Genomic DNA, 23,782 nt, shown 5'->3' on the forward strand with positions numbered 1-23,782 from the left:
CTCGAGGAGCCCCGGGACGCCGGCCGGCCGGCTGCGTTGGGGGCGGGGAGGGGAGTAGCCCTTCCTTCCCGCACAGTATCCCGCCTGGGAGCGGCTCCTACAGTCTCCTTGCCACACAAAGACTGCCCTGCCGATGACGCGGCAATGGGGACAAATCCAGGCCGCCTTTCACCCCGGGCACAGGAGAAAGGGGTCGCGAGGGCAAATCAGACTGAAGCCGACGCCTCCAGCCCTTCCATAGACGAGAACGGGCGGGAAAGGGGAGATGGGAGGGGACGGGAAAAAAAGGAAAGAAGGAAGGAACGAATCGCCTCATCTTCTCGCGATGCCTCCTGAGATCGCGCGAGACCCGCTCGGATTCTGCTCTCGTTGGCTGATGCACAGGGCGCATGGTTAGATCCTTGGGAACGAGTCCCCGCCCTTTTCGCGAGAGCCAATCCGGTCGGCTTTGGAGAAGAGTCGGGGACAGGACCCGGAAGTGCGTGGAAGGGAGTGGTGGGTTCGCTCTCCCCCGCTCCCCCGCACCCCCGGAGCCCGTCTTCTGCGCGTAACGGACTTGCTTGTGGCCCATACGTGGCTCCGTCTTCCAGTCCAACTAGACAAGATCACAGCGGGCCGCGACGCACCAGCTCTTCCGCCACCTCTCTTCCCACCTGGGACCCTGGCAGAGCCGCCCGTTTGTTGGTGGAGGACAGAGGGCCCCGACGCCGGCCTTGTGAGGTGACTGGCCCTCTCCGGAGGGCCTTGTCATGGCCTCCCCAAGTCCTGGGAATTCCGCCTCTCCAGGTCATCAACCCTCATTCCCTTCCCACCCTAGTGTCGTAGGATTTAGAGTTGGAAGGGACCCTGTAAAGATTATCTAGCCCAAACCCTCCTCATTTTACAGATTAGGAAACTGAGGCCTATGAAAGGGAAGGGACTTGCCTGAGGCCACGCAGGTATTAGGGAGCCGAGCTGGGATTCGGACCCAGGCCTTCGTAGTTTTTGTAGCCACTTGCAATCGCTTGTTTGCCTCACTTAGCCCAACTCCAAGTAGGCTTATTTCTTTAAATTAATTTCAAGGCCACAACCTCTCCCTCAGTTAGTTTACCTTGGGTAACTGACAGATCAAAGTTCATTACACAGGGAGACATACCTTTCAAAAGAAAAAAAATCTACTCGGGTTAACCCTAGATGAGGGTTATGTAAGCATGTTGACTCCTGACCTGCAGATTTCTAACTTTTGAAGAGGGAACAGTATAACAAACAAAATGACTGTACAACCTTAACATCACTCAGCCCAAAAGAAGAATATGAACCAAGGAGGTGGTAAGATACCTGGATAAAACTATGATTTTCTGCATGTTTGTTTTAAGTGTTTTCTGCTAAATGTGTAAAGAAAAGGATGTGACCTTTAAGAATGCACTTCTATCATGTGTCCTGTTGAGGCTTGGAGGAAAAAAGGAGGATCCTGATATGGGTCGAAGATCAGAAGACTGGTAAAGCATTTCTTACCATACCTGAGAAATATACCCATTATATATAGTTAAATGGACTTCAGTGGATCTGAAACTTCATTATTAGGTACTTTGTCAAGTAGTGCAAAGCAAAATTCATCTATGCTTTTTCAACCTAGGTAAATTTTGTCCATGTCTTTCAATAAATTCTCCGTAGAGCATCTTTAGATATGCTTGAGGCTTATGTTTCTGGGTCTTTTAACTTTCAATGGACACCATATCATTCAGGCTACTTCTCTGTTTCCCTTCTTACAACATGACTGGCCTACCTCATTATCTGGTTTTCCCTTTCTAAGTATCCCTTTTATGTTACTTGTATGTTAGTCACCATAAATAATATACTATAGCCTTTTTACTCCTACCATGCATCTCTTAGTTTTTTGATTCATCTGCAATTTTGATTTTTCAGTAAGTGGTATTCATGACTTGCAACTATTTATCTTATAATAACTCATGAATCTGTGACCTCATCAATTTGGATGCTCTTCTAATAATGTAAATTACAATCCATTCATATCTGTCTTTCCTGTGCTGCTCTTGTCTGTATTGCTGCAGAGGTCCTTCCAACTATATTGGAGACATTCTTCAGTTTTTCTTAATGGACAGGATTCCCGTGGAGCACTGGGCCAGTCCAACTGCATCCCTTCACACAAACAAGCCAGTATTCTTTTTCGCTCATAAATTTGCCTGACAACTTCTCTTACTCTCTCTCTATAAAGTACAAATTTATTACAAATTCACATCAACTTATGCATCTCTCCCTTGCCTTCTGTGTGATCCTTGATTTGGATTCTTTGCAAACCATCATACTCCCTGACTTATCTGTGCAACAAAATGAATAGAATATTGATATGAAAAAGGAGAAAGGGAAGGTCTTCAGTTTCCTAAAAACAATCCACCACTCTTTTTGTCCTGAAGTTCTGAGCCCAGCTAGGCCCAGTCCAACACTTTTTTGCAGGAAAGTCTCTAAGGTTACATTTTATTTGAAGTCCTTCAAAATCAACAAAGCATCAGGATCTTATTTTCCATATCACCTTTTATTCAGTTGTATAATTGAGGATGTAGTTTGTTGTAGAAAATCATTTCATTTGTTCATTTGTCAGTTCTTAGATATATATTCTGGTGGACAAGTGCTGTTTAATTGCATATAATATGGGTAATTAGTTATTACATACATATATATACTCATCCATTTATTTTTTCCTGTGTAAATTATTAGGCCAAATTATTTTTAATTGGTTAAACATCTATTTGTGTTAAAAATAGATTTCTGTGTCAGGAATGGTTTGAGACCCAGATCATGAAAGGCACTGTGCTGTTTTCCAAATGCTGACCAGCTTGTTCTTTTCCTCCTTTTCTGTTCTGGACCAGCTCACCATCAATCTTCATACCTATTCAAGATACATTTACTGTTGATATAACTGAATGGCCTGACTATCCAGCTGTATGTATATCATAGTTTGAGCAGTAGGTATTCTTTATCAATTTTTTTTTTTCCTGAATAGATAGTTGAACTGATCTCTTTTCAATGTTATTTGAGTGAGGAAGTCATAAAGTATTCTGGGCTGTGATATGATCTTCAAATGAGAGCATCTAGAAGACCATACTGTATAGAAGAATACTTCTTCCATTTGGTTTTTGTACATATCAGAGGCAAAATAGCTTTAGTTAGCATATATCTTCTACTTTATACTTCAATAAATATTGGTAGATCACTGGGAAAAAAATTACCCCTGTGGTTCTATCTCAGAATTCACTAATTAGATATCTTTTTTGTTTGAAGAGAACCTTTAAGGCTATATTTTATTCTAAATCTTTCATAGTCAGCAAAAAAATAGAATCTTATGTTCTGTATTACCTTTTGATTAGTTGTATGACCAAGGATGTAGCCTGCAGTACAACATCCTTTGCGGAATCTGGCTATCCCCTTCTAATATTTTCTAGCATACCCTTTATACATATGGAGATTGTTCTTTTTAGACTTTTTAGAGCTGAGAATGTAACCAAGTGGGTTGCTAATAACTATTACAGCTGATATTTATGTAATACTTAAAAGTTTGCAAAGCTCTTTAAGTACCTCCTCTCCTTAGAGCCCCACAACCCCTCACTGTATTTAAGGATATTGTTATTATCCCCACTTTACAAATAGATACCAACTCACAGCTGAAGTTAACATATCCCTGATCACACTATGTGTCTGAAGTGAGACTGAAACAGATCTCTTTAAGATTAATAATATTTCTACTACACCATACTTAGTACTTATTCTTCACTACTCAGCAGAGTCTGTGCCTGGAAATAGCAGTTTTTTAATAAAAGCCAGCTGACTGGCTACTTATATCTTTTAGTCACATTTTTGTTGATTTGGTCTAGCCTCTCAATTCTTGATTTCATTTTCTTAAATGCCATATCCACATTCTCATATAGCACAGAGAAAGAGTTGTTATGAGTGTAAATATGTAGTCACACTCTCAGAAGGTGAAAACAGAATGATGCAGAAACACTGCCAGGTTTTTTGTTTCTGTTATTCTGAGTTTCATTTATAAATTTTCATGCAATGACTCAACTTATTTTCATACAGTGATCTCTTATCAAGCTTTCCAAAGATTCATTTTTTCCCTACTGCTATTCCCTGTTTTCTGAGTCAGTTGAATTTTTTTATTATCCACTATTCTCCATAACATTTTACATATGAATTTATGCAGTAAATTAGTATTGCTTTTTGCTACCCTGACCTCCTTATCTAAGAAATTCCATGTTTTTCTAGGCCATTTCTAATTTCCAGGTTCTTTTGGACTACTCTTCATAGCAATTTTATTTTCACAATTAAACTTCTGTTAGAAATAAAAATAAACAGCAATAAGTCTCTACCATTTATTATTTTATAAGTAATTCATATTCATGGAGTAGTTGTAATTGTCATCTCTCTATTCTGGTTGTATGTTGATGTTTAAGTAGTTGATCTGGTTGACAAAGACAAAAATAATTCCTGTAGTATTAATCAATTATTTCCTATTTCTAAATAATTCATCTCAGTTTTGTTATATAGTACTTGCCTGTCCGGCTCCAAGGATCAGTGTATAAAATGACTTGGTTTGGAATATCTTGCAGAGTTCCTTATAGAATTTCACTCTTTGTCTTCTGCAACATATAATAGTTCATAAGCTGCAGTTATGTTCAGTGTGAACACTGTAGACAAGATATTAGAGAGTTCCATAAAATGACATTTCTTTTTACATGTTATGAAACCAATTTAACTAATTGATCTATAAGGAAAATGCAGACTTTTTTATGTCTTCTGGTTTCATTCATTCACATATAATGTCAATATTGATATAGTTCAGTTCTGATAATATATTGACTTGTTAGGCATTGGATAGAGATCATACATTTAAAGCATCAACAAGTAAGATAATCTTTTTATTTCACCTAAAAAAATTGTGATTCTTAACTACTAGTCACTATAGAAAAGGATTGTAGAAAGCTGAATGATTTTGTATTATTCTTTGTTTCATTGATTGCTGTGAACAAAGAATTCATCATCTGGTGTCCATCCTTTTGATGATGAACCACCCCAAAGTCTATCATTGAGACCATAGTGGTTCTTTCTAGTTTGGTAGAATCTGTCAGAACATGCACTCTTCTGGGACACAGTCTTCAAAATCCTGGGGTCCTTTTCATTCCACTATGAAGCATCAGAGAAAAATTTTTGTGAAGGATCTGAATATGCCAAAGTTGATTAAGTTTTAAAGTGGGGAAAACAATTTCTGTGTTCATGAGTAAACATATCAACACTGAGGAAAAGAGGGTTGACTATAATTTCTAAAAACATTATGAAATGAAATTAGGAAGACTAAGAACAACTCTAGGCTGATTATCTAGCACACATTCCCCCAAATGTATTTCTTAACCCTACTTCGTTTACCATATCTTAACTAGAATGAAATCAGAATGTTAGGAATAGTACTATGAAAGATTTCACTGTCTTGTCAGGTAATGGAGAGCACAATTCTTAATAGTTGGCAAACATTTCTGATTAACAAGGCTGTTACCTGTAAAAGGTTGTGAAGATATGTAAGTGATACTCATGTTGCTATATAATACTTTTCATATACTTTAATATGGTCTTCTTAATTTCGTTTATTAATTAATTTGGACTAGTATTGAAATTTACATAAATAGAGCACTTCAAAGAAATTACAGGGAGGCAGTATTCTAACAATTTAAAATGTTCCACAGTGTGGTAGTGCTATTAAGCAAAGTGGTTAGCTTACCACCTTCATGGTATTCAGTTAGAGATTAAATACTATTATTATTACTACTACTATTATATTACTATTAGTAAATAGATTACTATCTGCTACCATTTGTAATCAAAAGGATTCTCTAAAACTCTGAGAAATAATTTGACTTATGTTTGCATCTGCATCATTTTCTCATTTCTGATTTACACAAATATCCATTTGGCAAATTCTTTGGTCATAGCTACCAATCACCTGATATATTTTCATGAGTGAGATAGTGAAACCAAGGGAACTATAGAGTGATGTGTAACATAAGTTGCACAAATTGAGAGACCTCTCCATTCCAAATGTTCATATGAACTATTTGGGCCTAATCTGTATTACAGTTTGTATTGGTCTTATTAGCCACAGATGATACATTGTTCCTTGACTCCAACATAATGTAGTGATTTTGTGGTGTCTCTTCAAGAAGGAAGAACTACAACCAATATAGATTTATAAAACCTTAGATAAAAATTATCTTAAAAGTCAAACTATGATTAAATGATAATTGCCACTCATGGTAGCCATAAGTCACAGCATAATAATATGAAATAGTCTTGGAGTAAGAAAATTTTAGTTCAAGCCCCAGCTCCACTACTATCTGTGTGGCCATTGACTAGTCACTTAACCTCTCAGAATTTCAGTTTCCTCATCTATAAAATGGGAATAATAATATGTATGCTATCTATACTAAGTAGTTATTGTAGGAAAAGTGTTTTGTAAACCTTAAACTACCTTATAAATGTGAGCTGCTATTATAAATGATAGGTAGGATAGTGGTACAATGGTGTTTCTTTTACCCTAAAATTCTTTTAAAATTTTACTATCCACCTTACTATTGTATTTGGTATATCATTTTTACAGCTGTCATAATTTCTAATGCTTAGCATATATTACATAGCTTTAAAATAATGTATAGATATTGATATTGTATGAGATTCAACTGGGGTTGAATCAGTAATCATCACATGAAATTGAAATGTTAGTTCTAATTATGGAAAGAATGGCACTCAAGGGATTTCTATCTAGTATTTTGCTAATGTTCATGCTTGTGTGACATTATTGTATTCAATAGTGTTTCCATCATTTACTAATAATTTTTGCATCTTGCACTTTGTCAGGTTCTAATGGTGACTAAAATAGAGACGACACAATTCATCACAGAAAGAAACAGATAGGCCCGAGCCCCGGATGTTCAGAGAAACTGATAATAAAAATGGAAAACATTGAGAATGAAAAAGAAAAAGCAGATGATGGTGGGAAATCTGATCCAGAGAAGACACTAGACTTTTCTGAATATTTTAACCAGCTGGAATTGTTAGAAACACATAGACACCTAATTCCCCTTGGAACTCAGAGCCTCTGGGTTGATGATACTGATGAAGAAGAAGAACAGGATGAAGAAACAGAGGAGTGGTATCAAATGCAAGAACAAAAACTGGAAAAGGAGCCAAACAAATTGCTTCTTTGGGCTGCTGAAAAAAATCGGGTAAGAAGAAAATTTATTTTTTATTAACTTTAAATATCTATAAAGTATATAAGAAACCATTTACATTTTTCTGTTAAGAAAAATAGGTCAGTATATTAATAGCATCGTGGAAACATTATTAAATAGTGCTACTAATTATATGTACAACTAAAGTATTCTATATATAAGCATCCAACAGTATAGTAAATTGATTAGAATGTATATATTATAGATAAATTCATCTCTTCTACCTTTACTGGCATCCTATCCTAGCCCTTCATTACAAGAAGCTTTAGAAAATAGATTCTAAAACTAAAAACTCCTTAGTTAAACCTAGCAACATACCCCTATCCAAGTGTCAGTATGGATGGAGAGGCTTATCACTAGAAGATTGACTAGTGTTTAATGAATTTTTTTGCATACAGAAACTCATGAAACCATCTACTATGAGGCCTTTAATGTGTAGCATTGGCATTTTCATCCACTAGTGAAATTGTGGATTTTAAAGGATTGAAATAAGATAGCTGAGTGGTTTGTCTTAAAGAAAACTTGATTAATAGTTTGCTCCTTATCATTTCATTAGAATAAAATCTTCCTGAAATCAAGATCCATGTCATTATATTTACAGTTCATAATATAAAATTAATCACATCTCTCATAAGTGGCCTGACTGAAATGTTACTTATTAAGTTTGGCTACTTTTGTTCTTATTTCCCATCATGCAACAATTTAACATGATTATTTGTTATATTTTGCACATGACTTAGGATAATTTTTTTAGGACTTCATTGTCTTGTCAGGATTTGTATACTCTCAGAATAATTATATCTTCTGCGTCCAAGCTTCCTTGAAGAATATGTTGTCCATTTAATTCTTTAATAACTCAAATATAATCTCCTTGAGGGCATTGACTTTTTACCTTTTCATTATATCCCCTGTGCTTGGCATAGTGCCTGGTGTATATATAAGCACTTAATAAATGCTGATGCTCAAGGAATCTTAAAGATAGGAAAAAACCTCAAAGATCAAATAGGATTAATTGAACAATGGATGAGGAGAATCTATCTCAAGTAATTTTGTCTGAGATCTCACAACTGGTAAGTGGCACAAGTTTCCTTTGGCCTGAAGCCCTATAGGGAAGTCATCTCTAAGAGGTCAGAAGAATAATATTCTGATTATACATACACTAGCAAATTTATACACTGACAAACTTGAGAATTCAGATTCCACATTCAATTGTTGCCCCTCTGAACACAAACCTTTAACACATTCACTGCAACCCACTACTTATCCTTCTGTGATACTGCACCCATCACCCAAGTCAGCTAACAACCTCTCAAAATTATATACAAAGCCAAATGTAGCAGTCTTTTACAGATTTTTTTATGGTCTTAATGATATTCCTCTTGAGGCTACACCTGCTGTCACAGAAATTGAGAACACCGTAAAAGTGGCAACATCAGTATCTCGCTTCTTTCAACTCCGTTGTTTCTTAAACTACTAATCTGCAATTCTGTAGAACTAGATATAGTTACCTGGTGTTTTGTGCAAACGTAAACCTCTAGAGAATCATCTATAGGGAATTTACTCTTTTGGATTTTTTTACTCGGGATATCCACCATGACTCTAGTACACACCCTTTATATCTTCTTTTTTTCTTGTTTACATGACGTAATCAGAAGATCTTTAAAATTATTTATGTGGTTGCATATGTCTATTGCAGAATGTTATATGATTTAGTATGTGCACACTCTCTTTGAAGACTCTCTAAAAGTTGTCTTTTGCTCTATGAAAGTTGTTTTTTGCTTTAAAAAAAAAAAAAGCAAACAGCAAAGAGGCAAGAAGTAACATAAAATGGTAAGAAGAATATTAGGCTTAAAGTCAAGAGAGATTCCGTTCAAATCTTTACCTCTCTTTGAGATTCAGGTTCCTCATCTGTATTACCTACCTTTTAACAGAGCAGATTTTGCTCATCTTTCATAAAATAAGATTGCATCACTCTTCAAAATGTTTGATTTTATAAGTAGCTGCTTCCTTCTTTAAGTAATTTTTTCAGCAATTATATTCCATCACTTACATATTACTCACAAACAAAATCATAAAAATATGAACTTTTATTTCAGGAAGTTTGGAGTCCTTAAAAGATTAGTGTAATTCCCTGAAGCCATTCCAACGTGATGATCTTTTCCTGTTTGATTCTGAAACAAATTCATTATTTATTTGCAAATTCTGTATGTGTCCTATGTGGTGAATGAGCTATATCGATTGCCCACCGTTTGTATGGTGAACATGAAAGGCTGTAACACATCACATTATATGATAGAAATAGCCTAAAAGGTATTATGAAAAAACTAGATGACCAGAAAAAAAGTTAGGCTGTTCACATAGAAAACACAAGTGAATAGTTTACTTGCTCCACTGGTTTTCCCAGTCTATCAAGAAAATGCCATAAAGAATCCCAATACATTGGAACAACCACTATGTAGCAGGGTGTAGATTTACAGATCGGTATATTTAAAAAAAAAAAATTCATGTAGGCGTTAAAGTCTTTATTTTTCAAGAGAAAATCACAGAATCATTGTGGAACTGCATCATTTCCTCAACATAACCAAATCATAGCTCATCCATACCTTAATAGACTATCTTCATGAGTTGCTTTGGAAAAAAAAAATCTTGTTTTGGTCAGCTTTCTGCTGATGAGATTCTTCACTAGGCTGAGGACTTGGAAAAGAAATTGAAGTTTTTGCATCTGGTTAGGATCTATCAACAATAGTGGTCTGCTGTAACACTATTAAAGAAGCTAGAGTTATCTCTATTCAAGGTCAAATAGATATTGGACTTGGAACTTTAGTAAAGGTGGAGTGAATATATTATTTTAAAATTTAGTGATAGAGTATTGTATTTGTTAAATAACAAATTTTTTCTGTTTTGAGAATTCTACCTTAACCTTTTAAATTGTTTTTCTTCTATTCAGTAAGAATTCAATTGCTCCTCTTTCAGTAAATTCCATATTTACATCTTTTACCTTTATTTGCATCTTGCCCTCATCTATCTTTAGCTCATTGTTATTTTAAATAAAACACAGTAAAAGGCAAAACTATTATTTCGTTTCTCCATTTCCCTTTCTCAGCAATATAAAATTGAGTCTTTACCTTTTTTATTCTCTGTTCCATCACATTTCAAAAATTCTTTGTTTTTTTCATTTCTAATACAGGCCTACTTCAGTACAGATCAAAAGTTAGGTCTTAGATTGAAGGCTATGGTGAGATTGAAATTTGTAAATTAATAAAAATCTTCAGCCTTTTCATTATTTCTGTAAAATTTTCTGTTAATTCATTTGACCTTTAGGGTATGATGGTCCTATAATTTGAATTTAATATTCAGTTTTATATTGACCTAGATATCTTTAGTATTTACGAAGAGGAAAATAGCCTTCCATTTAGTTTAGTTTTGTCCTTCATCAGGATAGACTGAATTGCTCTAAAGAAATATTCTTCCACTGTTTCACTAGAATTAAAGAAATTTTTCTACCTCCTGTCCATGCAGAACTGTTATACTTCATACCACTTATTTCCTGCTCTCTTCCTGTTCTGAAAGGCTTTTTAAGAATAAGTGATAGCAACTGCTCATAACTAGGTACTTCCTTTGCCAAACCTCCTTAGGATACTATTTTATAGGGTTGCAACAATTAAATAATTTAGCTGTGTCTGAGCAAGAATTCCTGTATAGTATCTTTTACAAGTAGGATATTGAAGAACACATTGCTTAAAGGCTGGGTTTTTGAGCATTTAGAAAGGGAAGTTATATTCATCTTATGTCATACCTATTCATATGCATTTAAGATAAATTGTAAGGTATTTGAGGACAAGAACTGTGCAATTTTTTTTTTCATGTTTCCTTGGGAGCCTAGTACATAAAAGTAGGTGCTTAAAAAATGCTTTTTGAAATGAAAGAGAAAAAGAGTTATATGACTGATAAACCATTATCTAAGTTGGTCAAGGAAAATCAAGTTACTACAATAAAAATTTGTAGCAGAGAGAGAACCAAAGAATTCATTCCCAAACGAGAATTAAAATAGATGAGTAGCTACAAAAACAAAGTAAAAAAAGGAAAAGAGCTGCTTATTCGATCTTAGCAAAAGAAATTAAGTATACTATAAATGAATTTCCAAAGGGAAAAATCTCTAAGCCAGATGAATTTTCAAATAAATTCTATCAGTAAGATTAAAAACAGTTAATCCTACTGTTACATAAACTTAGCAAAAAATATTAAATGAAGGAATCCTGTCAAATTCATTCTGTGATACAAATATGTGTTCAATAATCTAAACCTGGGGGGAAAAAACCTCAGAAAAAAGAAAATTAGACCATTGTTCTTGATGAATAGCAGTACTAAAATTTTAATTAAAATAAGAGCAAAGTTAGACTTATACCAGCAATGCCAAATTGGTTCAGTTATGATTAAGATCAAAAATATATAGGTCATGTTAAAAGCAAGAATACAAAAATGAATATATCAGAAATATAGAAAAAATCAAAATATCCATTTGTTAAAAATACTAAAAATCATTGGAATTAATGGACCTTCAATATGATAAATAGTATGTATCTAAAATCAAGAGCTTATATTACACATAAAAAAAGATTAACTAGAGGTTTTCCCATTAATGTCAAAGGTAACTAACAAAAAGACAATAGAAACAGAGGAAGTAATATATAAACAAAAAAGAAAATTATTGGTTTTCCATATCACATTATAGCACAGGGCAGCTAGGTAGCATAGTGTCTAGAGCACTGACTCTGGAATTCAAATCCAGCCTTAAACACTTGAAAGTTAAGTAGCTGTGCGACCCTGGGCAAGTCACTTAACTCCAATTGCCTCGCCCCCCCCAAAAAAAATATATATCATGACATGCATAGAGAAACCTAGAGGTGACTAAAAATTAATTGAAACAAAGAATAAATTCAGCAACTCCATACAAATAATCAGTTTTTCTGTTTATTTTCAACAAAAACCCAGGAGAAATGAAGAGAAATCCATTCAAAATGACTAAAAAAGCTATAAAATGTCCAAATATGACTCATACAAAAGAATGATAATAATAAAACACTATACAGAATTAGAGACCTGAACAATTGAAAAGTTTTAATTGGTCCTATGAATTGACCAATATAATAAAAATGACAGTACTAATTATGCTTATTTATTTAGTGTCATTCTGAATTATCAAGAGATTGTATTGTGGTATTAGAAACATAATGAAAAAGGATGGAAAAGAAGTGAAATTACTCAAATAGTAAATCTCAAACTATATTACAAAAATGATCATCAAAATATTTGGTATTAATTTTGAAATACAGATGTTAATAAGTGGAACAGATTCTGAAGTAAATTAACATATCATGATTTCTGATATGCTCAAAGGTCTCCAAGTTCTGGGATAAGAACATACTATTTGATAAGAATTACTAAGAAAAAAAATTTTAAAGACAGTCTGGCAGAAATTTTATTTAGATCAACTTAAACCATATGCTAACAATTCCAAATATATTCATAACCAGTAACCAAGTCACATCATAAACTCAAAGAACAAGGTTGGGGTCAAGATGGCAGAGAGAAGCCAGGAAGTTGCCTGAGCTCTCCCCATTTTCCCTTAGAAACAACTTGAAATCAAACCTCTGAACAGATTTTAGAGCAAGAAAACCTACAAAGAGATGGAATGAAAGAATTTTCCAGCTTAAGATAACTTGTAAGGATTTCAGGAAAGGTCAGTCTCATTTGGATAAAAGGGGAGTGCAGCTCAGCACAGATGATATCCAGGCAAGCCAACTACAGGATCTTAGCCACAAAAACAGAATAGCAACTGATACCCTTTGGTCCTGGCTCTTCAAGGCTATAGCACAGCAGACAAAATAAAAGTCTTGGAAACCATGCAACAACAGGCATGATTACTACCCCAACACCACAAACAAATCACCGAACAACTGAAGCTCCAGTATTCAAAGTCAGAAATTCTGTACAAGAAGCTTGGAATGGAGGAATACCCTCTGTACTCTAGGAGCAGAGCTCAACTATAGTGGATGACCAAAATACCAATTCAGAAGAAGCAGAAAATGCCTACATGTGAAACCTCAAAGGAGGATATGAATTCATCTCAAGCCCAAAAAGGCTGGAAGAGCTCAAAACAGATTTTAAAAGTCAAATTAAGAGAGAGAAGAAAATTTGGGGAAAGAAATGAGAGGTATCGAGAGAGTTAACTAGAAAAGGAAGGACAAAAATTGAATGAAAAAAAGATAGTTCCTTAAAAAATACTGTTGACCAAATGTCAAAAAAAAAAAAAAATATCTACTGAAGAAAACTTTTATGTAAAATTAGCTATATGGAAAAGGAGCTACAAAAGCTAACTTGAAGAAAATCGTACCTTAAAAACTAGAATTAGGCAGAGGGCAGCTAATGACTAAAGCTTCGAGAAGTAGGAACCCCCCCCCCCCCAAAAAAAAAAAAAAAAGTAAACTAAAGGAAGGAAATGCCTGAGGATAAGGGAAGGGAAGAGTTCCTGACCAAGCAAGCAGTAGAGGGTATCTTAGAAGACAGAGGACATTTCTGATTGCATAAAATAGAAGTTTTTACACATAAAAAATTAATGCAGTTATAATTATAAGGGAAACTTGATTTAGAAAAAAAAATTTTTCAAATTAATCTGATAAAGGTCTAGATCCAAAATAAATAAGGAGCTAATTCACATATATAAACAAAAGCCATTCCTGAAAAGATAAATAAATATGAATAGGTAATTCTGAAAGGAATAAAATCCAAGCTATTGATGGCCAAATAAACAAATGCTCCAGTTCACTAATAATATGAAAAATGCTAATTAACAGAATTTTGAGATTCGGTCTCATATTCTTCAGATTATCAAAGATAACATAAAGGGCAAACAAAAACCCAAATGCATTGGCATTGAAGCTGTGAACTGGTCTAGCTGTTTTAGAAAATAATTTAAAACCACATGAAAAAATGAACTTTATACCCTTTGAACCAACAATATCAGTGCTAGACCCATATCCCAAAAAGATCAGAGAATGAGGGACAGGATTCATATGTAATTTCTTCTTTTTGTAGAGGTAAAAAATTAGAAACTCAGAAGAGGGAGAAAGGGGGGAAATGTCTATCATTTGGAGAATGGCTAGAGAAATTGTGTTATATGAAGTCTCAAAAATGGAGACAACAGGCACTCTACCAAAAACTTCTTCATGAGGAAGGAATTTATGACCAAAGAAGAACTAAGATAATTATTGATCACAAAATAGAAAAATTTGATTATATCAAATTGAAAAGTTTTTGTACAAACAAAACAAATGCAGACAAGATTAGAAGGGAAGCAGTAAACTGGGAAAACATTGTTACAGTCAAAGGTTCTGATACAGGCCTCATTACCAAAATATATAGAGAATTAACTCTAATTTATAAGAAATCAAGCCATTCTCCAATTGATCCAATGGTCAAAGGATATGAACAGACAATTCTCAGATGAAGAAATTGAAACTATTTCTAGTCATTATTAATCAGAGAAATGCAAATTAAGACAACTCTGAGATACAACAAAATACCTGTCAGATTGGCTAGAATAACAGGGAAAGATAATGCGGAATGTTGGAGGGGATGTGGGAAAATAGGGACACTAATACATTGTTGGTGCAATTGTGAATACATCCAGCCATTCTGGAAAGCAGTTTGGAACTATGCTAAAAAAGTTATCAAACTGTGCATACCCTTTGATCCAGCAGTGTTACTACTAGGCTTATTCCCAAAGAAATAGTAAAGAAGGGAAAGGGACCTGTATGTGCAAGAATGTTTGTGGCAGGTCTCTTTGTAGTGGCCAGAAACTAGAAACTGAGTGGCTGTCCATCAATTGGAGAATGGCTAAATAAATTGTGGTATATGAATATTATGGAATATTATTGTTTGGTAAGAAATGACCAGCAGGATGATTTCAGAAAGGCTGGAGAGACTTACATGAACTGATGCTGAGTGAAATGAGCAGAACCAGGAGATCATTATATACTTCAACAACAATACTATATGATGATCAATTCTGATGGACATGGCTCTCTTCAACAATGAGATGAAACAAATCAGTTCCATTTGTTCAATAATGAATAGAACTAGCTATATCCAGCAAAAGTCCGATTCTTTTTGTACAGCAAAATAACTGTTTGGACATTGTATTTACTTTATTTATATATTGTATTTAATTTATACTTTAATATATTTAACACGTATTGGTCAACCTGCCATCTGGGGGAGGGGATGGGGAGAAGGGAAAAAATCGAACAAAAGGTTTGGTGATTGTCAATGCTGTAAAATTACCCATGCACATAACTTGTAAATAAAAAGCTATAATAAAAAATAAATAAAAACCTCTTCATGAGGTGCTGATACCCACACAAGTGTGAAACAGTACAGAGAAGAAAACTAATAGATTCACTAATGAATATTGATTCAAAAATTTTAAGTAAAATCCTAGTCATAATTCATTATGATCTGGTAGAATTCAAAACAAAGAAACAAGTCAAATCAACAACAATAAACATCAAGCTATTATATATGACTAAGAATGGTACCAAACATTGGGATACAAAGAAAAAAAAATTCAGGTCACAAAACTAATTAGGGAAACAAAATGTAAACAGCTACAAGATATGTCTATACAAGATAAGTTGGAAATAACCTCAAAAGAAAGGTAATAAGTTTAAGGACTAAGAAAAGTTTCTTACAGAAGGTATAGAAGGTCTTGAAGGAATCTCCAAGGTGGAGATAAAGAAGGAAAGAGTTATAGGATTGAAAACAACTAATAAAAGTATCTGGATTCCAGAACAGAAAGGATAGGCTAGTCTCCCTGGATCACAGAGTATATGGGGGGGGAAAGGGAGAGATGTAAAAATGTAACAAAAGCCACATGATCATTTCAATATAAGTAGAAAAAACCTTTTTCGAGATATACCATTCACAGAAGAGCCTTTTTTAAATATGAACAATAGCATGTATTTAAAGCTAAGAAGGTAGCATTATGAACAATGAAGAAACATTACCAGTACAAACAAAGTAAGAGTGCACTCTGTCCCCATTATTTGACACAGTTCTAGAACCCAATCAGCGGTATAAATATTAGCAAGGAGGAGACAGAATTGTCCTTATTTTCAATTGACATAATGGTATATTTAAGAAACTTCAGGGAATTCATGAGGAAACAGATGAATACAAGACTTAGGTTCAAATCTACAAAATACACTAGCAGTTCTAATAAATATCAGGGAAAAGGCAAGAAATTCCCTTTAAAGTAACTATAAAATGCATAATATTAGTCCTACCAAAACACAAAAGATAAAGCACACTTGATAAAAGTAAAAGGAAACATAACTAGACAGAAATTAACCGTTCATGATTGGGTCATATCACTGTAATAAACTAAATTAAGTATTCACTGTCCTAGGCCTTGTGCTGTGCTTTATCTCATTTGAGCCTCATAGCCCTATAAAGTGCGTGTTACCTCCATTTATCTGAAGACAGATAAAGATTAAATGACTTGCTCAACTTCACACAACTAATAAATATATAAGACCAAATATGAACTTGGGAATTCCTAACTTTAGGCACAGCATTTTGCCCACTGTATCATTAAATTGCTGAAGGAATATTTTTTTATAACTATACAAAATAAAAATTCACTTGGAAGAACAAAAGACCTAGACTATCAGGAGAAACTAAAATAAAATATGAATGAAGAAAATGTAATATACCAGACTTCAACCCATATTATAAGTCAGTAGTCATCAAAACTAGTTGGTATAGCTTAAAAAAAAAAAAAAAAAAAAGTCAGTGGAGGTTAGATAAGCATTAGAAACAGTACCCCTAGTATCTTTGAAATGCCAAAATAAGTGACTTAAGGGAATTTTTTTACTACTATTAGAAAAATATAAAGCAATTAGGTAAAAATTTAGACAAGCGTCTTAAGACTAGTTATCACACTAAGCTCAAAAATGGCTATTTGATCTGAGTATTAAATCATGCCATATATTGGATTACTTACTGTGTAGTGTAGTGAGATAGGAGAAAGGGGAGAAGAAAAAAATGGGGACATAAGATTATGCAAGGGTGAATGTTGAAAACTATCTTTGCATATATTTTGAAAATAAAAGACTTATTTTTTTTAATCATGCCATTAAAAACTGGTAACAAAAATAGGTAGCTTGCATAGATTTGATTAGGAAATTTCTCAGCAACCAAAGGACAGAAGAAATTATACAAATTAAGCTACATAAAATTTAAAAGATTTTGTATAAGTAAAAGCAGTGAAGACAGAATTAGAAAAAAAAACTGGAGGAAAAGATAGGAAAACCTGTATCACTTAATACTAATAAAAGCTGATAACCAAAATATGAACATGTATATAAACATATAACACTATGAGTCTAATGAGTATACCTGACTCAGACAATATTCTCTTTTAATTTAGATTTTACAGGGACATTAAATGAGAAGTCTATAGATCATTCAATATTTAACAAAACTTTTACTTAGCCATACCTAGCACCAATAACATTGTAGTACTTAGATATAACCTCCCTTGAGGAAATAAACATCTTAGCAAATCAGAGTACTGTGACTTGTAGAATTTTGGAAAATCAACCAAGTCTGAGATGCCCAGTGATCAAAATGGCCAAAGGCCATTATCAGATTCTGTCAACAAAGATCAGCTTGAGCCTTAGCTACCAGGACCTATCAGGTCCTGGAATTCAAGCCTGTCTTAACTTATTAGAAATGATAAATAGTAAATCTATCGTATTGAGCTACCTTTTTTTTTTTAATCCCCAAAAGGAAGTTGAATCCTGAATCACTTAGTAAAAGTCTTGGAGAAAAGTTTATGAAATATACCTATATGTGCAAAGTACTGTTCTTAGGGCTTTGAGAAATACAAAGGTAAATAAGACAGTTTCTTCATTCCTTTAGTAGGGTAGAAAAGACTATATAAATGATGATAACCCTTATATGAAAATACCACAAGAGAGGTACAAAGGGCTCTCTTCTGACAAAAGGAAGAGATTGTTTCAGTTTGGGGAAATATAAAAGTAGCTTTAGTTGCTAAGACAGCAAACTTTAGACAATAAGTGCAAACAACAGGAAATCTTCCTCTTAATTTCTTCCTGAGAAAGCTGGTTAGTGGATTATGAAAAGTAAAATGAAGACTTTTGTTAGCCTGGTATATTTTCAAGAAAAATAAGTTTGCTTTTAACTCAGTGTAAAATAAAGTACACGTTGATCCCAATACACTAAAATCTTATTTCTGTAACTAATATATGTAATTGCATTGGTATGAATGTTTCTGCCATGAGAGCTAATCCAGTTTCCCTCATCCTCCTCCCCCAATCCAATATTTTACTAGGAGAATTTCAGAGTTAGATGTGAACTAGCGGGCTTTCTAATCCAATCCATATCCTAAAAATCATCTTTGTGGTAAGTGAATCATACCTGAAGTCACTCACACTTTGTTTAAAAACTTGCATTGAAGAAGCCACTACCTCCCAAAATAGGGCAATTCCACTTTTGTATAGCTCTCACCATAAAGGATTTTTTTCCTTGCAGAAAACCTACATTTACCTCTTTTGTAACTTATATACATGAAGAGGAACCAAATATAATAAATACAATCCCTCTTCAAAATCACAACTTTTTCAAATATTGAACACTATCAAACTATTGAATACAGTAATTTGATAATTATCATGGATCCCCAATTCTTTTCTAGGCTGAATATCCCACTTCTGTTCTTCAGAGAGTTTTACAAGACATTTCATTATCTTGATTATTTTGAATATTCTTCAGCATTGTCTTTCAATTTTTTTTTCTAATTTTTGTTTTGGAAACAATTGGGGTTATGTGATTGCCCTGGGTCACACAATTAATAAGGGTCACAGGTCATATTTAAACTTAGGTCCTCTTGCCTCCAGGCAAGTATTCTATCCACTGTACCATTTAGCAACCACTCTGTAATGTCTTTCTTAAATTGTGGTGCTCAGAACTGAAAATAGTATTTTAGATGTCATCAGATACCAAGTATCACCTTTTTAATCTTGGAGACTGTTCCTAATTTAATGTAGCTAAGATCACATTAGTTTATTTTCTTCCACTATTCTTCCAATATTTGACATATTGAACTTACAGTCTACTAAACTCTTCCCTCATAACATTTTCAGACAAATTGCTGTTGAACCATATTTTTCCTAATTTGTGCTTAAGGTTTTTTTTTTTAACCTTACCTAAATTCATTAAATTTAATAAAGACAATTATAATTTTATTATTTTCAACTAAGTGTTAAAAACCCCTCAGGATTATTATGGATTCTGGGTCGGTCATCTGGGTTTTTTGCTACCTCTCCTAACTTTATGAGTACAGATTTGATATGGATACCATTAGTGCTTTTACCAATTCATTAATAAAAATATGAAACAGCATAAAACCGAGCACAGATCCTTAAGGCCTTCCAATAGAGATCTCATCACAAACTGACCTCAAATAAATAACTCAAAGAATCTTTGAGTGACAATTCAACCACTTCCAAAACTATCAGATTGTTCTGTCATCTTGCTTATGTCTCTCCATCTATTCCACATAGCAAACATGCTATGTACCTTATTTGTTAAATAGGGAAACTATATTCATGCCATTTCCTGGGATCTACCCTTTTGCAATTGTCAAAAAGGGAGATAAGGTTAGTCTAGTATAACCTGTTTTTTGCTAAAGAGCTGATAGTTCTTTATGACCATAGCTTTCTCTTTTAGATACTAATAATCTCTTTAATAACATATTCTTGAATTTTGTTTAAGAAACAATTTTGCAAGTTGTTATGGCCAAAAATCCTACTATCTAGTACCCAACCTTTTGATGATTAGCCTCTCTGAACTTCGGGAAACAGATCTTTAGCTGAGTCCATACTAAAAGCCTCTGAAGGAAACTGAATGAGCTTCCATCCATTACTGGCATTTTTTGAAAACTCAACCTCACCTCTGGCACAGTAAAAATCTGGAGAGGGCACTAAAATCAATTAAGCTATGTACTGCTTCATAGATGTGTGAATATTGATTTTAGTCACAGTTTATAATCCAGAAATTGTGCTTTTGTGTGAATCATTTATGACTAAGTCATTCTCAGTAAAACATCTTAATTTGCATTTTGAAGAATAGTGTTGACAAGATATTTGTTAGATCCTTTTTATTTTAAGCTTTGGGTTGAATTCCAAACAAGACCCAAAGTATAATAAAGACCCTTTAGTAAAATAGGAAATAGTTATTTTAAAGTTTTCTTGTACTTCCTTCTAGCTTGCCACAGTACGAAGGCTGCTTTCTGAAAAGACCACTCAAGTAAACACCAGAGATGAAGATGAATACACACCTCTCCATCGAGCATCATATAGTGGACACTTAGATATTGTCCGAGAGCTGATTGGCCAAGGGGCAGATGTTCATGCAGTGACAGTAGATGGCTGGACTCCCCTACATAGTGCCTGTAAATGGAACAATACCAAGGTGGCATCTTTCTTACTTCAGCATGATGCAGATATCAATGCTCAAACAAATGGCCTGTTGACCCCCTTGCATCTTGCTGCAGGAAATAGAGATGGCAAAGACACCCTAGAACTCCTTCTGATGAATCGTTACATCAAACCAGGCCTAAAAAATAACTTGGAAGAAACAGCATTTGATATTGCCAGGAGGACCAGTATCTACTACTACCTCTTTGAAATTGTAGAAGGTTATACAAATTGTAAACTGGAGTCTTAAGCATTCTGATAATTTTAATCAGTTTCTGATAGCCGCAGCTCCTTTGGATAAAATACAAAAACATTCCAGAATATGAAATTTAATTCAAGGAAGATGTTTTAAAAACACTCAGTAGTATTTATTCCGGGTGATTAGACAGATTTACTGTCAAAGTATATATGAAAGGGCTCTGAAGGGTTTTCTACTATTTATGTCTATGTGATGATTTTGTGATATGATCAAACATAACTATCTTACCTGTACTTTCTGTATTCAAGTGTCATATTAAAATGTGTCATTTTGGGTGTTAAACCAAATAAAATGCTTTTTAAAACATCCTATATTCTGGGTCTTTATTCACTATTTAATATATTGAGTTTTAGCTTTAAAGCCTATTAAGCATAATTCTACCCAGATTTGAAATACTTCTCCTTTGTGAGATCTATGGTTGTTATAAACTCATTGCACTGTGGTATCATGGAAAGAGCATTAGACTTCAATTAAATGATCAAGTGCCTACCACTGTATGAAGCACTAGAGATAAAAAAAACAACAGTCATTGATCTCTATGGATTTTATCTACTGCCCATGTACAATATATACACGTGTATTTTACTATGAAATAGGGAGTAAAATCTTAGTTTCCCTGGTCAGAAACTTTCTGGGGTAAAATGTCTTCTTAACCTGACACTTAAGACCTTCCACAATCTGTTCCCACCCAGACTCATACAATGCAGTGTAATTTTCCAGCCAAACTATCAGTAGATGCTTCCCAAAGTCCTGTTCCTTTGCCAAAAAAATAAAGAAAAGAAAAGAAAAATAATATGTCTTCTTAATTTACCTCGTCAGGATTGTTATGTTCTTTGAGGCTCAAGTTCCTCTTTGTATTTTTCCTTTAATCCACAATAGGGGAAAGTATTCTTTATCTAATCTTTTATCTCATTACTCCCTATCTGTAGTATCTTTGTGTACATATCCCATTATTTCTTCTGTTCCCCAAAGAACATTCCATTAGAATGTTAATTCCTTGAAAGTAGTGATTATATCAAATTTGTTACATGGCTCAAAGAGTCATTCTGTGGCCATGAACATTGGCTAAGATTACCTATCTTTTCTCACTATGGTTACTCATCCAAACTCATACCCCACATAGTTCATAAGTTTTGCTTTATTTTAAAAATTAAGCTGACATTTTGTCTTATCAAATATACTTTCTAACAAAAACACAAACATGCATTTAGACAATTAAAAATGGTTAATTTATTATTAACATAAGAGATATGTGCTTTAAGTTTTGTTGTATGGCATGAACATTCAACATTGTATTTGGCAACAGCTATTTTGCCAGGTTGACATTATTGAAACAGTTCAAATCTTTATATATATTGTCCTTTTGTCTGTGATTTCTCTTTGTATCCTAAAGATCTAACAATACCTGGCATATAGAAAGTATTTTATAAATGTTTGTTAAATTGATTTAAGATAAGTCCAGAAAACACAAATGTTCTTAAATTTTGGATTACAACCCTACATAAAGTCACAAAACTGAATAGTGGGAGGGGGAGAGAGGTGTGTCATTTATTATCAGTAAATGTTTCATTTGTGTACCCATTTTATATACACCATATACCTGGGGTCACATAAACATTTCTCAGGCTTAAAAGGGTTTGCAAGTGGAAAAAGTTTAAGAAGCTTTGATTTACGTGATTTAAAGCTACTAAAGGAAATGTTTTACTTTGAGATTATATAAAGCTTATTATATACAGTATACAAGGTGACCCACCAATACAGATCTGAATAGATGTTGGCAAATATTACTGATTCTCTCTGACAGACTTAGTCTTTCAAAAGATCAGATTGCATGAGCCTACATTATTAGTAAAGTTCAAATCAGCAAGGCTAAGGCAGCTCAACTCCCCAAAACTTCTTTATGGTTTTAAAAGGTTCTTCTGTTTACTGTGAAAGTCCTTTAAAGGGAAGCAGCCCAAGCGCCATGTTAGCTTCTATTAAGTGTAGAAATCTGAGTAATAAACAATACCATTAATTTGTCAAAGAAAATATTATTGATACTATGCTCTGTTTTTAGGTATATCTGCCAAAAACAATTTTATTTAATTAAACATCAATCTATTATATGTATTTTTAGCTAGGATAAATGTCCAAACTGGCATGGTTTCCCCATCTCCTCCACCCTAAGATGATTTTAGGTAACATTCATAGAAATTTGAACAAGGAAGGGAACATAAAGAAACCAACTCCCTTTCATGAATATGTTCATCTTTCCTCTCTAAGGAAGAATGATTCCTTGTGATCACTTCAGGTGACTGGTAGGTAAGGACATATATGAGACCAGAGTTACACTTTATTCAAGTTCTACCCTGGAGCCCTTTCCCTAAAGAAAAGTCTTTTTGTCCTCAACTTAATTCATATTTTCAAAAGTTTGTTCCCAGGATTATCAGAAAAAGCTTTTTAGATCAAAGAAATGTTAACATTTCTAGAGAAACTAAAAAGAGGATTTTAATATCCTCCCAAACCTGGCTATGCTTTTCCTTGATTTTCAGTTATCAGGATGTAACTGACTGTCATATAATGGAACTTCTCAGTGTCCTTTCCTAGGTCACTAAATTGTCAAAGAACCTACAAAATGTAAAGCTCATTCAGTGAAGGGAATTTCCTCTGTAGTGGAGACTTTGAGCTCATAAATTGCCAAGGTG

The 23,782-nt window shown here is 34.0% G+C and overlaps 1 protein-coding gene across 10 annotated transcripts; it reads left to right on the forward strand.

The window, feature by feature from the left end:
• The first annotated feature begins 448 nt into the window (after positions 1-448).
• ANKRD49 (ankyrin repeat domain 49) lies at positions 449-21,409 on the forward strand. 10 transcript variants are annotated; one of them, XM_031961012.1, is made up of 5 exons: positions 450-786; positions 1,212-1,478; positions 2,868-2,963; positions 6,904-7,271; positions 20,628-21,409. In XM_031961012.1, exons 4-5 carry the CDS (start codon positions 6,999-7,001, stop codon positions 21,087-21,089), a joined length of 735 nt encoding a protein of 244 aa, XP_031816872.1. In that variant the 5' UTR covers positions 450-786; positions 1,212-1,478; positions 2,868-2,963; positions 6,904-6,998; the 3' UTR covers positions 21,090-21,409. The 10 variants fall into 10 exon arrangements, with proteins under 10 accessions (XP_031816871.1, XP_031816874.1, XP_031816873.1 ...); XM_031961016.1 differs by having other exon boundaries at positions 1,212-1,308; XM_031961011.1 differs by having other exon boundaries at positions 449-1,478; positions 2,868-2,940.
• Positions 21,410-23,782: the final 2,373 nt, after the last annotated feature.

This window comes from Sarcophilus harrisii, chromosome 3, assembly GCF_902635505.1.
Source record: "Sarcophilus harrisii chromosome 3, mSarHar1.11, whole genome shotgun sequence".
In the NCBI taxonomy this organism is placed as follows: Eukaryota; Metazoa; Chordata; class Mammalia; order Dasyuromorphia; family Dasyuridae; genus Sarcophilus; species Sarcophilus harrisii.

Excerpts from the sequence above, each read along its gene's own strand:
- ANKRD49 (XM_031961014.1), top strand. The coding sequence starts at position 6,999 with ATGGAAAACATTGAGAATGAAAAAGAAAAAGCAGATGATGGTGGGAAA. Across the intron at positions 7,272-20,627 it reads GGGCTGCTGAAAAAAATCGG|CTTGCCACAGTACGAAGGCT; the intron begins GTAAGAAGAAAA and ends ACTTCCTTCTAG.